This window comes from Solanum stenotomum, chromosome 4, assembly GCF_019186545.1.
Source record: "Solanum stenotomum isolate F172 chromosome 4, ASM1918654v1, whole genome shotgun sequence".
NCBI classification, from domain to species: Eukaryota; Viridiplantae; Streptophyta; class Magnoliopsida; order Solanales; family Solanaceae; genus Solanum; species Solanum stenotomum.
The window spans coordinates 61488621-61507828 of record NC_064285.1 but is presented as its reverse complement, the minus strand read 5'-3'; the positions used below and the strand labels follow the sequence as shown (position 1 = coordinate 61507828).

Here is a 19208-nt window from a genome sequence, read left to right as displayed (position 1 = left end):
ATATATGTCTTTTTACTTGGTTTTAGTTAGTATTTATGTTCTTCAATTTTAAGTGTGTACTAATAAATATTTAAATTTGTATAAAATTAATCAAGTAGACACACACAATTTACATAACATAATACTAATAAGACGTCACATAAGATTCAAAATTGTCAAGTATGCAGGACGAATGTGTTTATATATATATGTATACACACAGACCCTATACATGTTACTCTCCCAGTTTCATTTTATGCCTCACTTAAAATTTAGAGAATCATCTAAGAAAATTTAATAATTTTTAAATATTTTAAGTTATTAATTTTTATAATTTATAGTATGTTTTACATATTATTTTTCAATAACATATATTAATCTCAATGTCCTAATGTACATGGTACCAATAGAATTAAGAGTCAATCATATTTTATATTAATCATTTTTTCGTATTTTTTTAAAAAAAATTAATAGTTTAAGTTGTTAGCTATCGTAATTTATAAAAATAATTTACATAATTTTCAAATATTTAAAAGAAAAAAAAGATACATAAATTAAAACAAAAAGTTATAAAAATTACACAAATGTCCTCGACTAGAAGTATGCATGTCAACTGAGCGATGTTTTAGTTCCAACGTGTCACATAACATATTTAACACCACAAAATTTTTAAAAAATTATAATAAATTTGACATTTCAATAATAAAACCACAAAATTTAAATTTTTATTTTATTTTTCTAAATTTCATTTTAATACAAAGTAAGTCAAACAAAGATCTGCAATGAAATCCTGTCATATTTTTAGGTGTAGGGCTGGCAGTGCAAGACTGTGAAGTGGTGCTAAGATTTAGAAATCTATCATATCTTCATCTGATCATATATATAAATACACGTGTTTCCATAAAAACAAAAACATGTGCTTCTCGTTGAAAGTTGAGCCATCAGTATATTTTTATTTTTATTTTTTTAAACTTAAGCTCATAATTGATTTAGGAAAGTATGCTTTACTCTAGGGGTTGTTTGGTACAAAGATTAATAACGGCATATATTAATAATGCAGGAATTAATAATGTAGTGATTAATAGTGCATGCTTTAGTAATGCAGAGTATATTTTTATCAAGTGTTTGGTTCATTGTTTTCCACTTCATCTTGTGTTTGAATTAAAATTCTATAAAAAGTTTCTTTCAATTATACCCTTGAATTATAATGTAATTGGATCAAGGTATATAATTGTCGGACAATATTATTTTTTTATGATCTTCTAACTAGTTATGAGAAGAATAATTTTGTTGTCATATTTTCTATTTTTTCACTTGAATTATTTGAGAATAAATAATTGTCATCTTAATAAATTGATCATTCACAAAATGTCATTATATTTTTCAATTTAAAAAAAGATAAACCATCTACTTTTAAAATCGAAAAAACCGTCAACAATGGTAAAATTGAATAAACCATCCACATTTACACATAAAAATTGCAAGTTGTAATTTTAATATGTATGTATGTAATCTTTTAAATCGTTCAAAATACAAATAATTAGAAAACTGCACAAATATATATATATATATATATATATATATAAAATACATTCAATTAAGATCACAAATGTCATATACAAATAAACAACTCACATTTCAAATTTATTGATTTGTATTAGATTTATTTAGTAACGAACAACTCACTCTAAATAATTTGTAAGCTACTTTATTTAAATAAATTTACTAGTACAAATATAAATCATAAAATCAAGAAAATAAACAAAATAATTAAAATATGAGGGATATTTTTGTCTTTACATAGACTTATCCCATGGTATTAAATTCAATGTATTACTAATACCTCCAAATGGAAGGTATTAGTAATACATCATATAATACCATGTAGGAGGTATAACTAATTCATTGATTAGTTATACATAGACCCAAATTCCTACCAAATATGGTACTAAATAATACCTTATATAATACATGAACTATTTCTTCTAATGCGGCCTATCAAACGACCCCTAAATGTTTTACCTTTTATTTGAAAAAGAAAAAGAAAGTCTTAATAAGATAAGAAAATCATAGCGACGACAAGAAGATAATAATTATAACAACATATTATTACAACCAAAATAAGTACGAACAACATAATGAAAAATTAAACGATATATCATCAAAGTTTTGCATCACGCATAAACATGAGAGCTTTGATATCGTTGTCACACTCAAATAATTGCATGCAACTTTCCTTCAAGTCCAATTGCACACCAACTTCAGTGTGACAATCTGTATCATATAACCAAAATATTTCCATATCTTTCAAGCCAAAATATACTAAAGACGGTTTTCCCAAACCAAAATCAATATCCTGCAAAGGGAACTTGCACATACTTGAACATGCCACTTTGTCAACTTCATCGTTACCTCCCCATTCCAGTGCTTCAAAGCTTTCGTTATATATATTAACTAATGTTGACACTATTTCATCTGGTGAAGCGTTGGCACATGAAGCAACAACTTTATTCACAGTATTCCTGATTAATATTATGAAGTTGTGTAATTCCATCTTGGTCTCCCCTGGAATGAATTTTATTGGAACATCTATTCTAAAATTTCCCATAGAGTTGTTTACTTGAGGTAAAGATGATTTAGAGCGCAAATTCAATGGAAAGTCCATTAGAGAAGACCTGAAATATCCATTTCTAGCTGCTGAAATGCGGATTAAAGCCCTCCATAGGATTGCTGTAATAATTTCAACCCTTGAAGGTTGAAAATTCAAAGCTCCACCAGATTCATCAATGCATTGTTTTCTGAGCCTTGATAGAGCAGCTTCACGGACGACAAATCTCTTAACAACAATATTTTCTTCTCTATTTTCTACATGGGTTGACTTGAAAAGACCTGATATATCTCTGGTTGGGAAAATATTACCTAAATTGAAGCTTAGAAAATTAATCTTATCAATGGGAGTTCCCAATCTACACACTTTTCCCCATCCAAACAGAAAATTCAAACATGTGAAACCATCAATTACAGGGTGTGAAGCACTGAATGATAAAGCTAGGCCACCACATTCAAATTTTGTTACTTGAATGGTGACAATTGGTGATACCATAAAATTATTTTGATCCACATTCTTGTTTTCATGTGGCCAAAATAAAGCTGCAAGACTAAGATCCTTGTGTGCTTTCTCCAAGAAATTATCTAGCTTACAATTGACCTTGGCCTTAGTGTAGGGAACACCTTGATCAAGGCAAAGAATCGAACATTCATCTTTGTCGTACCTTCCTACTGCTGGATAAACGTGAGTTAATACCTTAGAAAGGGATTCCTCAAGTCGTTCATCGATAGTGGGGCTATTGAAATTATTAGAAGGATAGAAAAGAACAATAGGAATGTGTTCTCTCTCAGCTATTTGATCAAAGAAAGAGAGCTTGTAACATTGATTGTGAGAGAGAGTAGGTGAAGATGGCTTTATGAGCTTTGTGCATAAGATTTCAATTTCCATTTTTGCTACACAAACTCAAATAAGGCTACAATTATATATATACTGGACACTATTATTAATTGGAGGGGGTTACAGACTCATAATGCATTCACTAAGAGACAATCCAATAGGACTTGCTTTTTTCCGCGGGCAGAGCATATGGTAACTAATGAAAATGTGGTAACTAATGTCAAATCATATGGTAGGTAGCTAGAAAAGTTTTTGAATAATATTGTTTTGAAACATATCAAGAAAACGGTAAAAGAGTATCCACATAAAATGGAACCAAAAATTTACTGCCTCTTTTTCTTTTTCTTTTTAATTCTAGGGAAAAAGAACAAATATACCTTTAAACTATCGTAAATGGTATACAAATATCCTTTGTCATATTTTTGGGATATTGATGCCCCTGTTGTCCAAAAATTAGAACATATTTGCCCGTCCAAAATTTAAATAACCACTCACATGTCCATCTGTAAGATTGCATCACATGTCCCTATTTGGTCTTCCATTAGAGTGAAGGGCAAATATGCTCTAGTTTTTCGATGGCAGAGACATTAATATCCCAAAAGTATGACAAAGGATATCTGTATACAATTTACACTAGTTGGGAGGTATATTTGTTCTTTTACCCTTTATTTTATGCATCTTAGTTTGACTCATTAAATCGACTATATGGTAATGTAAAAAAGTTGAATGAGAATATATAGAGATACTTTGATTTAAGATTTAAGTTTGGGAAAACTACATAAATGAGTCATAAAACTCAAAATAATTTTATGTCAAATCAAATATATATCCCACATTGAAAATGAGGTAACTAATGAAATCATATGGTAGGTAGCTAGAGAAGTTTTTGCATAATATTGTTTTGAAACATATCAAGAAAACGGTAAAAGAGCATCCACATAAAATGGAACCAAAAGTTTACTCCCTCTTTTTTTATTATTTTATTTTAGGGAAAAAGAACAAATATTGAACTATTGTAAATGGTATACAAATATCCTTTGTCATATTTTTGGGATATTGGTGCTCTTGCCGTTAAAAAATTAGAGCATATTTGCCCATCCAAAATTTAAATAACCACTCACATGTCCATCTGTAAGATTGCATCACGTGTCCCTATTTGGTCTTCCATTAGAGTGAAGGGCAAATATGCTCTAGTTTTTCGACGGCAGAGACACTAATATCCCAAAAGTATGACAGAGGGTATCTGTATACAATTTACGCTAGTTGGGAGGTATATTTATCATTTTACCCTTTATTTTATGCATCTTAGTTTGACTCATTAAATCGACTATATGGTAATGTAAAAAAGTTGAATGAGAATATATAGAGATACTTTGATTTAAGATTTAAGTTTAGGAAAACTACATAAATGAGTCATAAAATCCAAAATAATTAAATGTTCCTACCCCAATCCAAAGTAATTCAAGAATTATCTTTCAAAATAATATAAGTAGAAGATAATGATTTAATGAAAATACTCGATCAAACAAAAATACTTGATTCTTTTCCAAATACACATATTGCTTATAGGATCATGTTAACCATTCATGTAACCATTGCCTCAACCAAAAAAAGTTTTTTCAAAATTAAAATTGATTAAATTTTCTTTAAGATCAACGTCTCAAGAGAGAATGAACGAATTAGCTATATTATCATTTGAAAAGGAATTATTAGAAATAAATTGATAATAAAACAATACTTAATAACTTCGCATCTAAAATAGCTAGAAAAGTAGATTTTAAATAAAAGTATCTATGATGAAAAAAAAAATATTAGGATCCGTCTCTTAAATTTCGGTTCTAATTTTGTTGAGTCGGTCATGGACAACACATAATAAGTCTAAAAAGTGACTAATATGATTGTATAATGAATGTGGCTGTGACAAAGGACACAATAATAATAGTCATAACTATGGTAAAAATGAAGAACACTATGGGCTCTCTAAATAGTCCTTCAAAATGTGAAGATAATTTTTTCTATCAAATTTGATATGAAAATTATTTAGCACATAGTTGATGTGCGAATTATTAATTGCGTCTCCAAACTATTGACAAACTTAAAAATACTCTTCTACTTAAAAAATTAAACTTAAATACACCCCTCACATTCATACACAAAAGCATATTATTCACTCGCTACACGTGGATTTTTTTTACTGATACAACATATATATATTGAAAATAAAAGTAGAGATATATATCTTGTAATTTCTTTGATTAAAAATAAATTAAACATTAAAAAAAAGAGAATTCTGTCATTTGAAAAGTTCAGAGTGGCTTCCAAACATACCTATGTGATGATGTCTATTGGCCAAGTTTTTACCGATAACATGTATTTGACTTTTTTGTAATATTATTTCTTTTTACTTCCTCTGTCTGATTTGTATCACCATTTCCTTTTTAATTTATTCTAAAAAATTATTATCTTACTATAATTTTTTTTTAAAAAATAATAATAAAAAAAAGAAATATATATATATATATATATAATTTTAAAATTCCTCTATTTAACCTCAATAAAATAATTTTAAATCACACAATATCTTAAGATTATTTTAAACCATAAATTTCAAAAAAAAAAAATTATCTTTTTCTTAGTTACTGTGTCAAATCTAAAGTGCCCATAAAATGAAATGAAAAGTAATAAATTCTTGTTTATTGTTTTTTGTAAGACTCTTTAGACTTTATGATATACTGATTATGAAACTAAGAAGTGATAAAGTTCTTGTTTATTGTTTTTCAATTTATAAGAATCTTTTTTATAATACTGAATTGAACATTGTTAAGAAGTCTCACATAGGTAGAAAGATGAAAAATTGGTCTCCTAATATGGATTTGGGCAAACCTCCTCTCATGAGCTAGGCTCGAGTGTCATATTTTAACATGGTATCATAGTCAAACTCATTCCAATTTGTTGTTTACCAATATTAAGTCCCCATTTTTAAGTGTTCACACTCTAGTTGATATCTGAACGTGCCGAAAATTGTTAAGAATAAAATCTTCCCTCATAAGGTAGCTTATCTTGAAATTAGACCCAAATGACATATATGAACAAACACAATGTACAACAAGGGAGTTAAGTTCACAATGTACAATAAGGGAGTTAAGTTCGTTTGACCCACACTAAATTATGTGATCTCGAATATAATTCTTTTTTGATATTCTTTTTGCAATTTGTAACACCTTTCTGATATACTGACATGAAGGGATGGAAGAAAATGAAGTATATTGAATTCCAAACGCATATAGAAAAGGATGAGAAACAGAACAGATGAAATCATTCATAAGCTGATTAGTGTTTGTTATACATATATACAAGTAGATACAAAAAGCTTTATCCGTTACATCATTATGTATTTAAACGTGAACTATGGAGCTATGTAAACTATTGAGATATGAAAACTTGTAATATTTAAACGATATCATAAACTTATTTAGCTATATATAGATATATTTCCTCATTCCTAACCAATGTAGGTTGTAGAGATGATGTCTGCAATATGTATTAAAAATATATTGTGATTGTATTATAAATATTTTTTTTTCAACAATGCTTATACACCTATATACAACATTATACACTTATTCTATATAATATATCAACCTTGTATAATCAATACGTAATTTTTTAGCAAGGAAACAATACGTGCTTCCAAAGATATTTATACTACAAAAGTAAAGCATACTTCCCTAAATCATTTTTTTAAAGCAGAAAAATAAACTTCCTAAATCATGATATCTACAAATCTATCAATATATAATAGGAGAGGAAAAAACGCATACGTGTCAGCACCACAAAAATCATATTTTTAAACAATTAAAATAAAATTAGGATAACTAAATATAAATCATTTTAAAACAATTTTAAAAATTAGTTCCATGTAACTGAAAAACTGTTTTTATTTTTTATTTTTTTAAAAAAAAAAAATTAAAACTTGAATATGGTAAAAAAAATTCCTACAAATTTTGGAAAACACGGTAAAAATAGACGTTTTGGACACTTTTTTATAATAAGCCGTTTAGGACTCTAAATTAATTACATATAATGTTATTAAATAATAAATAAATTCAGTTTAAAAAGGAAAAAAAACGTGAATATGGTAAAAATATTCCCACAAATTATGGAAAACACGGTAAAAAAAAAACGTTTTGGACTCTCTTTTTTTATTTAATATAAGCCATTTAGGACTCTAAATTAATTACATATAATGGTATTAAATAATAAATAAATTCAGTTTAAAAGGAAAAAAAAAAAACAACGTCTAAGATAAAAACAAAACTAACTTGGGTGCATTTTTAAAATTTTGATTTTATCTTAAACAGTTGAGGTTTTTGAATTCAAAACTGATTATAACTTCTATTTACAGTTTTAAAATTTTAACTTTTTTGTTCTTTGTTTTCTCTCTCTATAAATATAAAAACACAGTAATTACGTTCTTTATCTTTATGTGATTTTATTTTTTAAAGAGAATCATCATGAGAAATTTTGATTATGCTTCATGGCTTTCAGGTAGCAAATTAAATTATTCTCTTTTTTCGATGAGTTTATCTCTTTGCACTGTTTCTATAATAAAAAACGAATGAAGAAAATACTCATCATAAACAAGAGGATCTTCATTTGAAGGATCCAAATTCAACATAAGATTGAAGTGAAGGTATTGCGACTTAGTCTTTAATAGTGTATATATTACGAATATATGGAAATGTTGATTAACTTTTTGAATGAATTGACAAACATTATATGTGAATTTTTTTATGTAATATTTTAGTATTATCATTGCATATAGTGAAGCCATAATTCTTGAATGAAGAACTCTTTCGTCTCATAGAATTATAGATTTAAAAAATCACTTTAAATATAATTATAGTGTACATAAGTAATTGCATTGAAGAATCTTCTTAAAGTAAATTATCACTTAATTCACCCAAGTTAAATTAAATATCAGTTTGAGTTACTAATTTTTTATTTTTTATTTTTATTTTTTTTTTTTTATTATTATTATTATTATTATATTTAAGTGTCTATCTTATTATAATTGCAAATAACTTGATAATTTGTAGAATCTTAATGTAACAGTGATATCCATGCTTGCTACACTTCACTTTGATTAACTCATAACATATTAAGAACAAGAAAAAATAAAAAAAAAAATAAAAATAAAAAAAAAGAGAAAGAAAAAAGTGCTCTCATACGAGGGAGAAAATGTACACTTATAATTTAAACCATTTGACCGATAACTATATAATGAAACATGAAACCAAAAGTATCATGCATACTTACGTGTAACCTATTTTTTATTTGTACTTATTGATTAATTTAGGCTTACAAATATTTATTATAAAAAGTTAAAAATTGATTATTTCAATAATTTGGGTATGTTGCCATTTCCCAAGTATTCTTTATACTATTTTTAAAATTTTGAAATCAATTTATCTAAAAAATAATAATTTAATTGTTAGTGAAGACTGAAGTGTGAACTGGAGAGGAAATATAGGGAAATTGGACTTTTAAATAGGAGTTTCTACTAACTCTTTGTTTTGTTTCCATTTTGTTTTTATTGCATTATTTTTTTGGTCAAATTATAATTAACAGTTTTTATTATATTACTTTTTTGTTAAATTTTAATTTATAAATTAAAATTATTTGAATTATGGAATTTCAAATTGGAAGTAGAAATTCTTAATCAATTTACTTATATTTTAGGAATTCACTACTTCTCTTTACATAACTCAAAATTTAAAAGTTAAAAATATTTACATAAATTTAAAACTGATCTCACTAACTTATTTAAAACTGATCCACTAATTTTAAAATAATTAACTGCAATTACATGCATGTGTTTGTTTTTTTTTTTGCAAAAGATAATTTTGTAAAATTTATGTTTTTATAAATATTTATTTATTTTTAAATAAAGAATCTTTTAAGATTAATTTTATTAATAATAAATACTATTTTTATGGGGAATTATAGTGCATATGAAATTTTTAATTAAGAAACAACCTGTCATAATTTTTTAAACATCTTTAAAAAAAAAATTTATTTTCCTTTTCTTTGAAGAGATATGACTTGAAACTAACCTACTTATTAATCTCAACAACATTTTTTTTCAGTGATAATAGCATGTTGATGGTACTTATAATTTATTAACTTTATCTAAATTAAAAATAATATATTAATTATTTATATAAAATATGATTAATGTTTTTATACTATGTTAAGATAAACATATCTACTAAAGAATAAAAATATATTTAAAAAAGCTAAACAAATCTAAAAATCCATGAAATAAAAGAAGAGATTTATAGTAAATTAAAGGGATAGAAGTTGATCTGTTTTTTCATCTTTCAACTTTTTCTTTGAACTAAATATAATTTATTTTTATGTGGTATATTAATTTGATAACTTATTTTATGTGGTTATATTAATTAATTTACTTATAATAAATTTTTTAAAATTGGTCACCGAAATTCATTATTTTGATTTTTGTACATGCAATTATTTGATTAAATGAAAATCGTCTTATTTTGCAAGATTGAACGAGAGATGATTGTGCTAAAGAGATTGCAACATACTTTGTAAATTATATTTAGATTTTAGCTAAAAGTAGAGTCAATATTTTTAATACTATATTTTAGATTGATCTATAAATTTAAGATTTAATTAATTAACACAAGATTAGTTCAACAAACACCATATATGCTTTTAGTTTTCAGTATACCAGAAGAAGGGGAAGTTGTTAGAATAATGTTTAGTGTTTTTGAAGAACGCATCATCATTGCACATATATTAGGGGGGGAATTTTGTTAGCATCAATTGTAGATATACTCAATAATAATTTGTATTAGTTATTTCAAAATTTTAAAATATCCACGCAACGCGCAGATACGTATACTAGTGTAGGAAATAGAAAAGAAATAAAATAGCATACACTAAAGTAAGGCTGAATCATGGGCATTTCCCCCCAAACCAAAAAAAATTAATCATATGGACACCTTATCAAATACTCATCAAATATATACATGATATAATACATAAATATGTTTTTTTACTTGATTTCAATTGGTATCTATGTTCCTCAATTTTGAGTGTGCACTAATAAATATTTAAATTTGTATAAAATTGATCAAGTAGACACACATGTTCTACATAACATAATACAAATAAAACGCCACATAAGATTCAAAATTGTCAAGTGTATATACACATATACACACCCTATACATGTTATTCTCGCAGTTTCATTTTATGCCTCAGTTGAAATTTAGAGAATCATCCAAGAAAATTTAGTAGTTTTTAAATATTTTAAGTTATTAATTTTTATAATTTATAGTATGTTTTACATATTATTTTTCAATAACACATATTAATCTCTATGTCCTAATGTACATGGTACCAATAGAATTTTAAGAGTCAATCATATTTTATATTAATCAATTTTTTGTGTTTTTTTTTAAAAATATTTTAAGTTGTTAGCTATCGTAATTTATAAAAATAATTTACATAATTTTCAAATATTCAAAAGATAAAAAAGATAAATAAATTAAAACGAAAAGTTATAAAATTACACAAATGTCCTTGGCTAGAAGTATGCATGTCAACAGAGAGATGTTTTAGTTCCAACGTGTCACATAACATATTTAACACCACAAGAGTTAAAGAAAATTTTAATAAATTTGACATATTTCAATAATAAAACCACAAAATTTAAATTTTTATTTTATTTTTCTAAACTTCATTTTAATACAAAATAAGTCATACAAAGACCTGCAATGAAATTCTGTCATATTTTTAGGTGAATTGGACTGATTTGAAGGGCAGGCAGTGCAAGACTTTGAGAGGGTGCTAAGATTTAGAAATCTATCATATCTTCATCTGATCATATATATAAATATATAAATGGCTTAAGTCATATGCAGCCCATTAAAGTTGTCTACATATTTTATTTGAACAACTCAACTTATCTTTGTGAATTGATTTTTTCAGGCAAATATTTATTATTATCTATTGTAATTGTGATAAATAATTACTAATGAGAAAAAAATAAAGGTAACAAATAGAAGTTTTGATGCTATTCAAATGAAAGAAAATGGATATTTCCCCATTGTTGATTCGTTTATTATAAAGAAGAAAAAAGAAGAAGAAAAGAGTGGTTGTTCTGATGAGTAGAAGGGGAAGAATTTGGGTGGATTGACAACAATGTAACTATTAAAATTTTTTAAAAATTTTGAATATAAATAATCTATCATTGTTAATGTATGATAAAGAAGAAGAAGAAAAAAAGAAGTAAAAAAGACGACGTCGGGGGGCCTAAATTCTGATGGGTAACATGGGAAGGTTTGCGTGGGTGGGCGGGTGGATTTTTTAGGGGTACAAAATTTTATTTTACTTTTATCATTTAAAATATATTTTTAAATTATTTTTTTGGATCCAAATGACACATGTCATAATTTGATTCGTCCTTGTGCCATGTCATCGCAAGTGTAACTCACACACTTAATATTTTGGATGATTGTCAAAAAAATGTCAAATAGGTATCAATTCGAAATGGTAAAAGTGTTCAATAGGTACAAGTCTTAATTGAAGTATCCAAATGAAATATGAGGACAATTTTAAATGGTTATAAATGACTTAAGCCTACATAAATGCATGTGTTTCCATAAAAAACAATAACATGTGCTTCTCGTTGAAAGTTGAACCATCAGTTTTATTTTTATTTTTTTAAACTTAGGCTCATAATTGATTTAGGGAAGTATGCTTTACTCTAAATGTTTTACCTTTTATTTGAAAAAGAAAAAGAAAGTCTTAATAAGATAAGAAAATCATAGCGACATAAATAGCGACGAGAAGATAATAATTATAACAACAAATTATTACAACTAAAACAAGTACCAACAACATAAAGAAAAATTAAAACGATATATTATCAAAGTTTTGCATCACATATAAACATGAGAGCTTTGATAGCATTGCCACACTCAAATAATTGCATGCAACTTTCCTTCAAGTCCAATTGCACACCAACTTCAATGTGACAATCTGTATCATATAACCAAAATATTTCCATATCTTTCAAACCAAAATATACTAAAGATGGTTTTCCCAAACCAAAATCAATATCCTGCTAAGGGACTTGCACATACTTGAACATGCCACTTTGTCAACTTCATCGTTACCTCCCCATTCTGGTGCTTCAAAGCTTTCGTTATATATATTAACCAATGTTGACACTATTTCATCTGGTGAAGCGTTGGCACATGAAGCAACAACTTTATTCACAGTATTCCTGATTAATATTATGAAGTGATGCAATTACATTTTAGTCTTTCCTGGCATGAATTTTATCGGAACGTCGATTCTAAAATTTCCATCACTTGAGGTAAAGATGATTTAGAGTGCAAATTCAATCAAAAATCCATTAGAGAAGGCCTGAAATGTCCATTTCTAACTGGTGAAATGTGGATTAAAGCCCTCCATAGGATTGCTGTAATAATTTCAACCCTTGAAGGTTGAAAATTCAAAGCTCCACCTGACTCATCAATGCATTATTTTCTGAGCCTTGATAGAGCAGCTTCATGGACGACAAATCTCTTAACAATTTATCTTGGCCCCTATAGTCTGATCAATATTACTGGAAGGGACAAATAACTGACTCATATGCATTCAATGATGAACACTCCAGCTAATAAAAACAAGTTTTTTTAAAAGAGGAAAAAACATTTTGCCCACTATGGCCAAGTACAATATCATTGTCTATTCACATTATAAACATGTTTTTTTAAAAAAAGAAAACATATTTTATCCTTTTTGTTTAATTTTAAATCTATTTATATAATTAATTTATTAATTATTTTTTGATACATACAAGTCATTCCCAATACGTATTTAAATTAAAAATATTTTAAATATAATTTTTTGCATTTTCAATTTTAAAGGAACATTCAGTAATTTAAATTAAAAATATTCAAGAGAGTTAAATATAATATTAAGATTTATAAATTTAACATTTTGTATTATATATTGAAATAAATTTTTAAATATAGTTTGAAAACATTTCATTAATGCTAGTAACAACTAAAAATTCTTTAGACATCGACATTTATATAAATCATGTTGTTCATAATTATCAATCCTAATTAACAAAAATTCAACAAAATTACATATTAATGTTATAGTCTTGTCTCTTGTGAATCATTACTTATATTTGTTATTAAAGAGTTGAATATACAGATACTTAATAAACACATGATTTTGGGCACATAATTATGATAACCTATGATTTTAAGTCTATGATTTTGAGTTCATGATTTTATAGCTATAGTGATTTTTAATTGTCTATATAATCCTTTATATTTGATCCCAAAATAAAGAAGGTGCTGAATAATTTTTAAATTAGGTGAGGGAATAAATTTTCAGAATTTTTTATTCACAAATGGTATCACTGGTCAACGCTTATAGAAAAAGGATGAGAAATAGAACAGATAAAATCATTCATAAGTTGATTAGTGTCTGTAATTTATATACAAGTAGACACAAAAAACTTTATTTGTTACATCATTCTCTAACTAAACGTGAACGATGGAGCTATGTAACTATCGAGATACTAAAACTTGTAATATATGAACGATATCATAAACTTATTTAGCTACATACAGATATATTTCCTCATTCCTAACCAATGTAGGCCATAGAGATAATGTCTGCAATATGTATTAAAAATATATTGTGATTGTACTATAGATGTATTTTTTTTCAACAATGCTTATACACACTATATACAACATTATACACTTATTATATATAATATATCAACCTTGTATAATAATAGTATATAAGAGTTGTTTATACATATTTTTACATTGTTATATAAAATTCTCGAAAAAAATAAATAAAGAAAGAAACATAGGTAAAAATTTTATGCATTCATGCTCTCTTATTATTTATGCCCATAAATAACGAGGAGTAACACTTGTAAGTTGTAATATTCGAATTGAAAGACCTAAATCAATACGTAATTTTTTAACAAGGAAACAATACATATTTAATAGTTTTTAAATATTTTAAGCTATTAATTTTTATAATTTATAGTATATTTTACATATTATTTTTCAATAACACATATTAATCTCTATGTCCTAATGTACATGGTACCAATAGAATTTTAAGAGTCAAACATATTTTATATTAATCAATTTTTTGTGATTTTAAAAAAAATAATATTTTAAATTGTTAGCTATCATATTTTATAAAAATAATTTACATAGTTTTCAAATATTCAAAAGATAAAAAAGATAAATAAATTAAAACAAAAAGTTATAAAAATTACACAAATGTCCTCGGCTAGAAGTATGCATGTCAACTGAGAGATGTTTTAGTTTTAACGTGTCACATAACATATTTAACATCACAAGATTTAAAGAAATTTTTAATAAATTTGACATATTTCAATAATAAAACCACGAAATTTAAGTTTTTATTTTATTTTATTTAAACTTAATTTTAATACAAACAAAGATCTGCAATGAAATTCTGTCATATTTTTAAGTAATTGGACTGATTTGATAGGCTGGCAGTGCAAGACTTTGCGGGGTGCTAAGATTTAGAATCTGTCATATCTTCATGTGATCATATACAGTGGCGAATCCAGGATTTTTATTAAGGGGGTTCGAAAAAAAGGAGCAGTGCTTAAGATTTGAGATTTGAACCCCTCAACCACTAAGCCAACCTCTAATCTTATATTCAGGAGGTTCAAAATCAATATATAAACATAAAAATTCTTAAAAATACCTTAAATATACAACGTAATTTTTTGTCGAGGGGGTTCGGGTGAACCCCCTCGGCAGACTCTAGGTCCGCCCCTGATCATATATATAAATGTTTTACTCCCTCCATCCCATTTTATGTGGCACCATTTTCATTTTGGTCAGTCTCAAAAAGAATGTCACATTTCTTGAGTCTGGAGTCAAAAGGGCAAAAAAAATTGCCAAAAATTCCAAAAGGGCATATCATATTTTTTTAAAACCAAAACGGCAAAATCGCTCCTGCCGGAGCGATTTTCTCTGACACATATTAACGTCGTGTACTCCGTTAAAATAAAATCGTTGCCAGGGCAGCGATTTTTGTCTAATTTTTTTTTTCTTTTTTTTCACTAAAATCGCTGGCACAACAACGATTTTTTAACTCTAATTTTTTTCCTCCACCTAATATCGCTGCTATGGAAGCATTTTCATGGAAAAAAAAAATTTGGCAGCTTTTTGTAAAAACTTTTTTTTGGAAAATCGCTGCCCTGGCAGCGTTTTCCTTAATTTTTTTTTTCGAAAATCTTTTCTTAATTAGACTGCCTTTTCAGCGATTTTTGTTAAAAAAATTATTTTTTAATAAAAACACTGTCTTGTTTTCAAAACGAAAAACAATTTAAAAAAATAAAAATTGAAGAGAAACGAATTTTAAAAAAAAATAAAAAAATTTAACTAAAAAGCTGTCAAGACAGCAATTTTCAGCCTTTTGACAGCTTTTTTACATAAAAAAAATAAATATATATATATATCTTGAAATCACTGCCTTGGCAGCGATTTTGGTGGAACTAGTTTTTTTAAAAAAAAAATCGCTGCCTTGGCAGCGATTTTTGTAGAAATATTCTTTTATTTTATTTTATTTTTTGAAATTTCTGTCAACTAGTCAACATCTGATGGTAAATTTCTTTTTTTTTTTTTATAAATCGCTGCCCGTGCAGCGTTTTTGCTATTTAAAAAAATTAAAATTAAAATCACTGCTAGTACAATTGCAAAAACGCTGCACGGGCAAAGATTTAAAAAAAAAAAAATAAAAATTTACCATCAGATGTTGACTAGTTGACAGAAATTTCAAAAAATAAAATAAAATAATAGAATATTTCTACAAAAATCGCTACCGAGGCAGCAATTTTTTTTTTTAAAAAACTAGTTCCACCAAAATCGCTGCCAAGGCAGCGATTTCAAGATATATATATATATATTTTTTTTATAAAAAAGCTGTCAAAAAGCTGAAAATTGCTGCCTTGACAGCTTTTTAGTTAAAGTTTTTTCTTTTTTTTTTTAAATTCGTTTCTCTTCAATTTTTATTTTTTAAAATTGTTTTTCGTTTTGAAAACAAGGCAGTGATTTTATTAAAAAATAATTTTTTTAACAAAAATCGCTGAAAAGGCAGTCTAATTAAGAAAAGATTTTCGAAAAAAAAAAATTAAGGAAAACGCTGTCAGGGCAGCGATTTTCCAAAAAAAAGTTTTTACAGAAAGCTGCCAAATTTTTTTTTCTATGAAAACGCTTCCATAGCAGCGTATTAGGTGGAGGAAAAAAATTAGAGTTAAAAAATCGCTGTTGTGCCAGCGATTTTAGTGAAAAAAAAAGAACAAAAAAATTAAACAAAAATCGCTGCCCTGGTAGCGATTTTATTTTAACGGAGTACACGGCGTTAATATGTGTCAGAGGAAAATCACTCCGGCAGGAGCGATTTTGCCGTTTTGGTTTTAAAAAAATATGATGTGCCCTTTTGAAATTTTTGACATTTTTTTTTGCCCTTTTAACTCCGTACTCCACATTTCTTTATATGATAAGTATTTAAAAATACAATTCATCTTTTACCCTTGTTGGTCCCACTTAATCTTAAAATAATACTCCAATATATTTATGAGGAGAGAGAAAAGTGAATCTACTTTTAAAGGGCAATTTGGTAAACATTCAAAGTCTTCATTTATTTCTTAAATTTCGTGCCCGGTCAAATGTTGCCACATAAAATGGGACGGAGGGAGTACCTTTTATTTGAAAAAGAAAAAGAAAATCTTAATAAGATAAGAAAATCATAACGACGAGAAGATAATATAATTATAACAACATATTATTACAACTAAAACAAGTACCAACAACATAATGAAAAAATTAAAATGACATATTATCAAAGTTTCGCATCACGTATAAACATGAGAGCTTTGATATCGTTGTCACACTCAAATAATTGCATACAACTTTCCTTCAAGTCCAATTGCACACCAACTTCAGTGTGACAATCTGTATCATATAACCAAAACATTTCCATATCTTTCAAACCAAAATATATTAAAGATGGTTTTCCCAAACCAAAATCAATATCCTGCAAAGGGAACTTGCAAATACTTGAACATGTCACTTTGTCAACTTCATCGTTACCTCCCCATTCCGGTGATCTAACACTTTCGTTATATATATTCACCAACGTTGACACTATTTCATCTGGTGAAGTTTTGGCACATAAAGCAACAACTTTATTCACAGTATTTCTAATTAATATTATGAAGTTGTGTAATTCCATCTTGGTCTCCCCTGGAATGAATTTTATCGGAATATCGATTCTGAAATTTCCCATAGAGTTGTTTAATTGAGGTAAAGATGATTTAGAGCGCAAATTCAATGGAAAGTCCATTAGAGAAGACCTGAAATATCCATTTCTAGCTGCTGAAATGCGGATTAAAGCCCTCCATAGGATTGCTGTAATAATTTCAACCCTTGAAGGTTGAAAATTCAAAGCTCCGCCTGATTCATCAATGCATTGTTTTCTGAGCCTTGATAGAGCAGCTTCACGGACGACAAATCTCTTAACAACAATATTTTCTTCTCTATTTGCTACATGATGAGTTGACTTGAAAAGACGTGATATATCTCTGGTTGGGAAAATATTACCTAAATTGAAGCTGAGAAAATTAATCTTATCGATGGGAGTTTCCAATCTACACACTTTTCCCCATCCAAACAGAATATTCAAACTTGTGAAACCATCAATTGCAGGGTGTGAAGCACTGCATGATAAAGCTAGGCCACCACATTCAAATTTGGTTACTTGAATGATGATAATTGGTGATACCATAAAATTATTTTGATCCACATTCTTATTTTCATGTGGCCAAAATAAAGCTGCAAGACTAAGATCCTTGTGTGCTTTCTCTAAGAAATTATCCAACTTACAATTGACCTTGGCCTTAGTGTAGGAAACACCTTGATCAAGGCAAAGAATCGAACATTCATCTTTGTCATACCTTCCTGCTATTGGATAAACATGAGTTAATACCTTAGAAAGGGATTTCTCAAGTCGCTCATCGATAGTGGGGCTGTTGAAATTATTATAAGGATAGAAAAGAACAATAGGAATGTGTTCTCTCTCAGCTATTTGATCAAAGAAAGAGAGCTTGTAACATTGATTGTGAGAGAGTGTAGGCGAAGATGGCTTTATGAGCTTTGTGCATAAGATTTCAACTTTTATGTAATTGTTTTTGTTAACAAACCCTATTTCCATGTTTGCAAATTAATGGAAGAAGAAATTAGCAAAGATAGTTAAAGAAATTAACTAAGGGTACAATTGAGGATGTGATGTTTTTAGTTTCATATATGAACTGTATATAGCAAATATAAATTTCATATATGAACTTTTTTAATGCATTCTTGTGAGGGAACAATCCAAGTAATCACATCAATTATACTTTATTTTTATTTGACTTCCTTTTTAAAATAAGGAACTTTCGCAAATAGCTATTATGATAAATTTAATTATGTTTCATAGCTATAGTTTGCATTTTAATAAATTTTAGATATTTCAATAATAAGACCACAAAATTTTTTATTTTTATTTTATTTTCTAAACTTCATTTTAATATAAAATAACTCAACCAAAGATCTGCAATGAAATTCTGTCATATTTTTAGGCAATTGGACTGATTTGATAGGCTGGCAGTGCAAGGCTTTGC

At 27.1% G+C, this 19208-nt stretch overlaps 2 protein-coding genes across 2 annotated transcripts; both read right to left on the bottom strand.

Annotated features, from left to right (window-relative positions):
• Positions 1-2109: 2109 nt before the first annotated feature.
• LOC125863311 (acetyl-CoA-benzylalcohol acetyltransferase-like) lies at positions 2110-3475 on the bottom strand. The gene has a single exon (XM_049543502.1). The coding sequence runs from the start codon at positions 3473-3475 to the stop codon at positions 2141-2143; it is 1335 nt and encodes a 444-aa protein (XP_049399459.1). The 3' UTR covers positions 2110-2140.
• Positions 3476-17363: 13888 nt separating this feature from the next.
• LOC125863308 (acetyl-CoA-benzylalcohol acetyltransferase-like) lies at positions 17364-18791 on the bottom strand. The gene has a single exon (XM_049543498.1). It carries the CDS (start codon positions 18758-18760, stop codon positions 17390-17392), a length of 1371 nt encoding a protein of 456 aa, XP_049399455.1. The 5' UTR covers positions 18761-18791; the 3' UTR covers positions 17364-17389.
• Positions 18792-19208: the final 417 nt, after the last annotated feature.

Coding starts and splice junctions, on each gene's coding strand:
- LOC125863311 (XM_049543502.1), bottom strand. CDS start 3,475: ATGGAAATTGAAATCTTATGCACAAAGCTCATAAAGCCATCTTCACCT.
- LOC125863308 (XM_049543498.1), bottom strand. CDS start 18,760: ATGGAAATAGGGTTTGTTAACAAAAACAATTACATAAAAGTTGAAATC.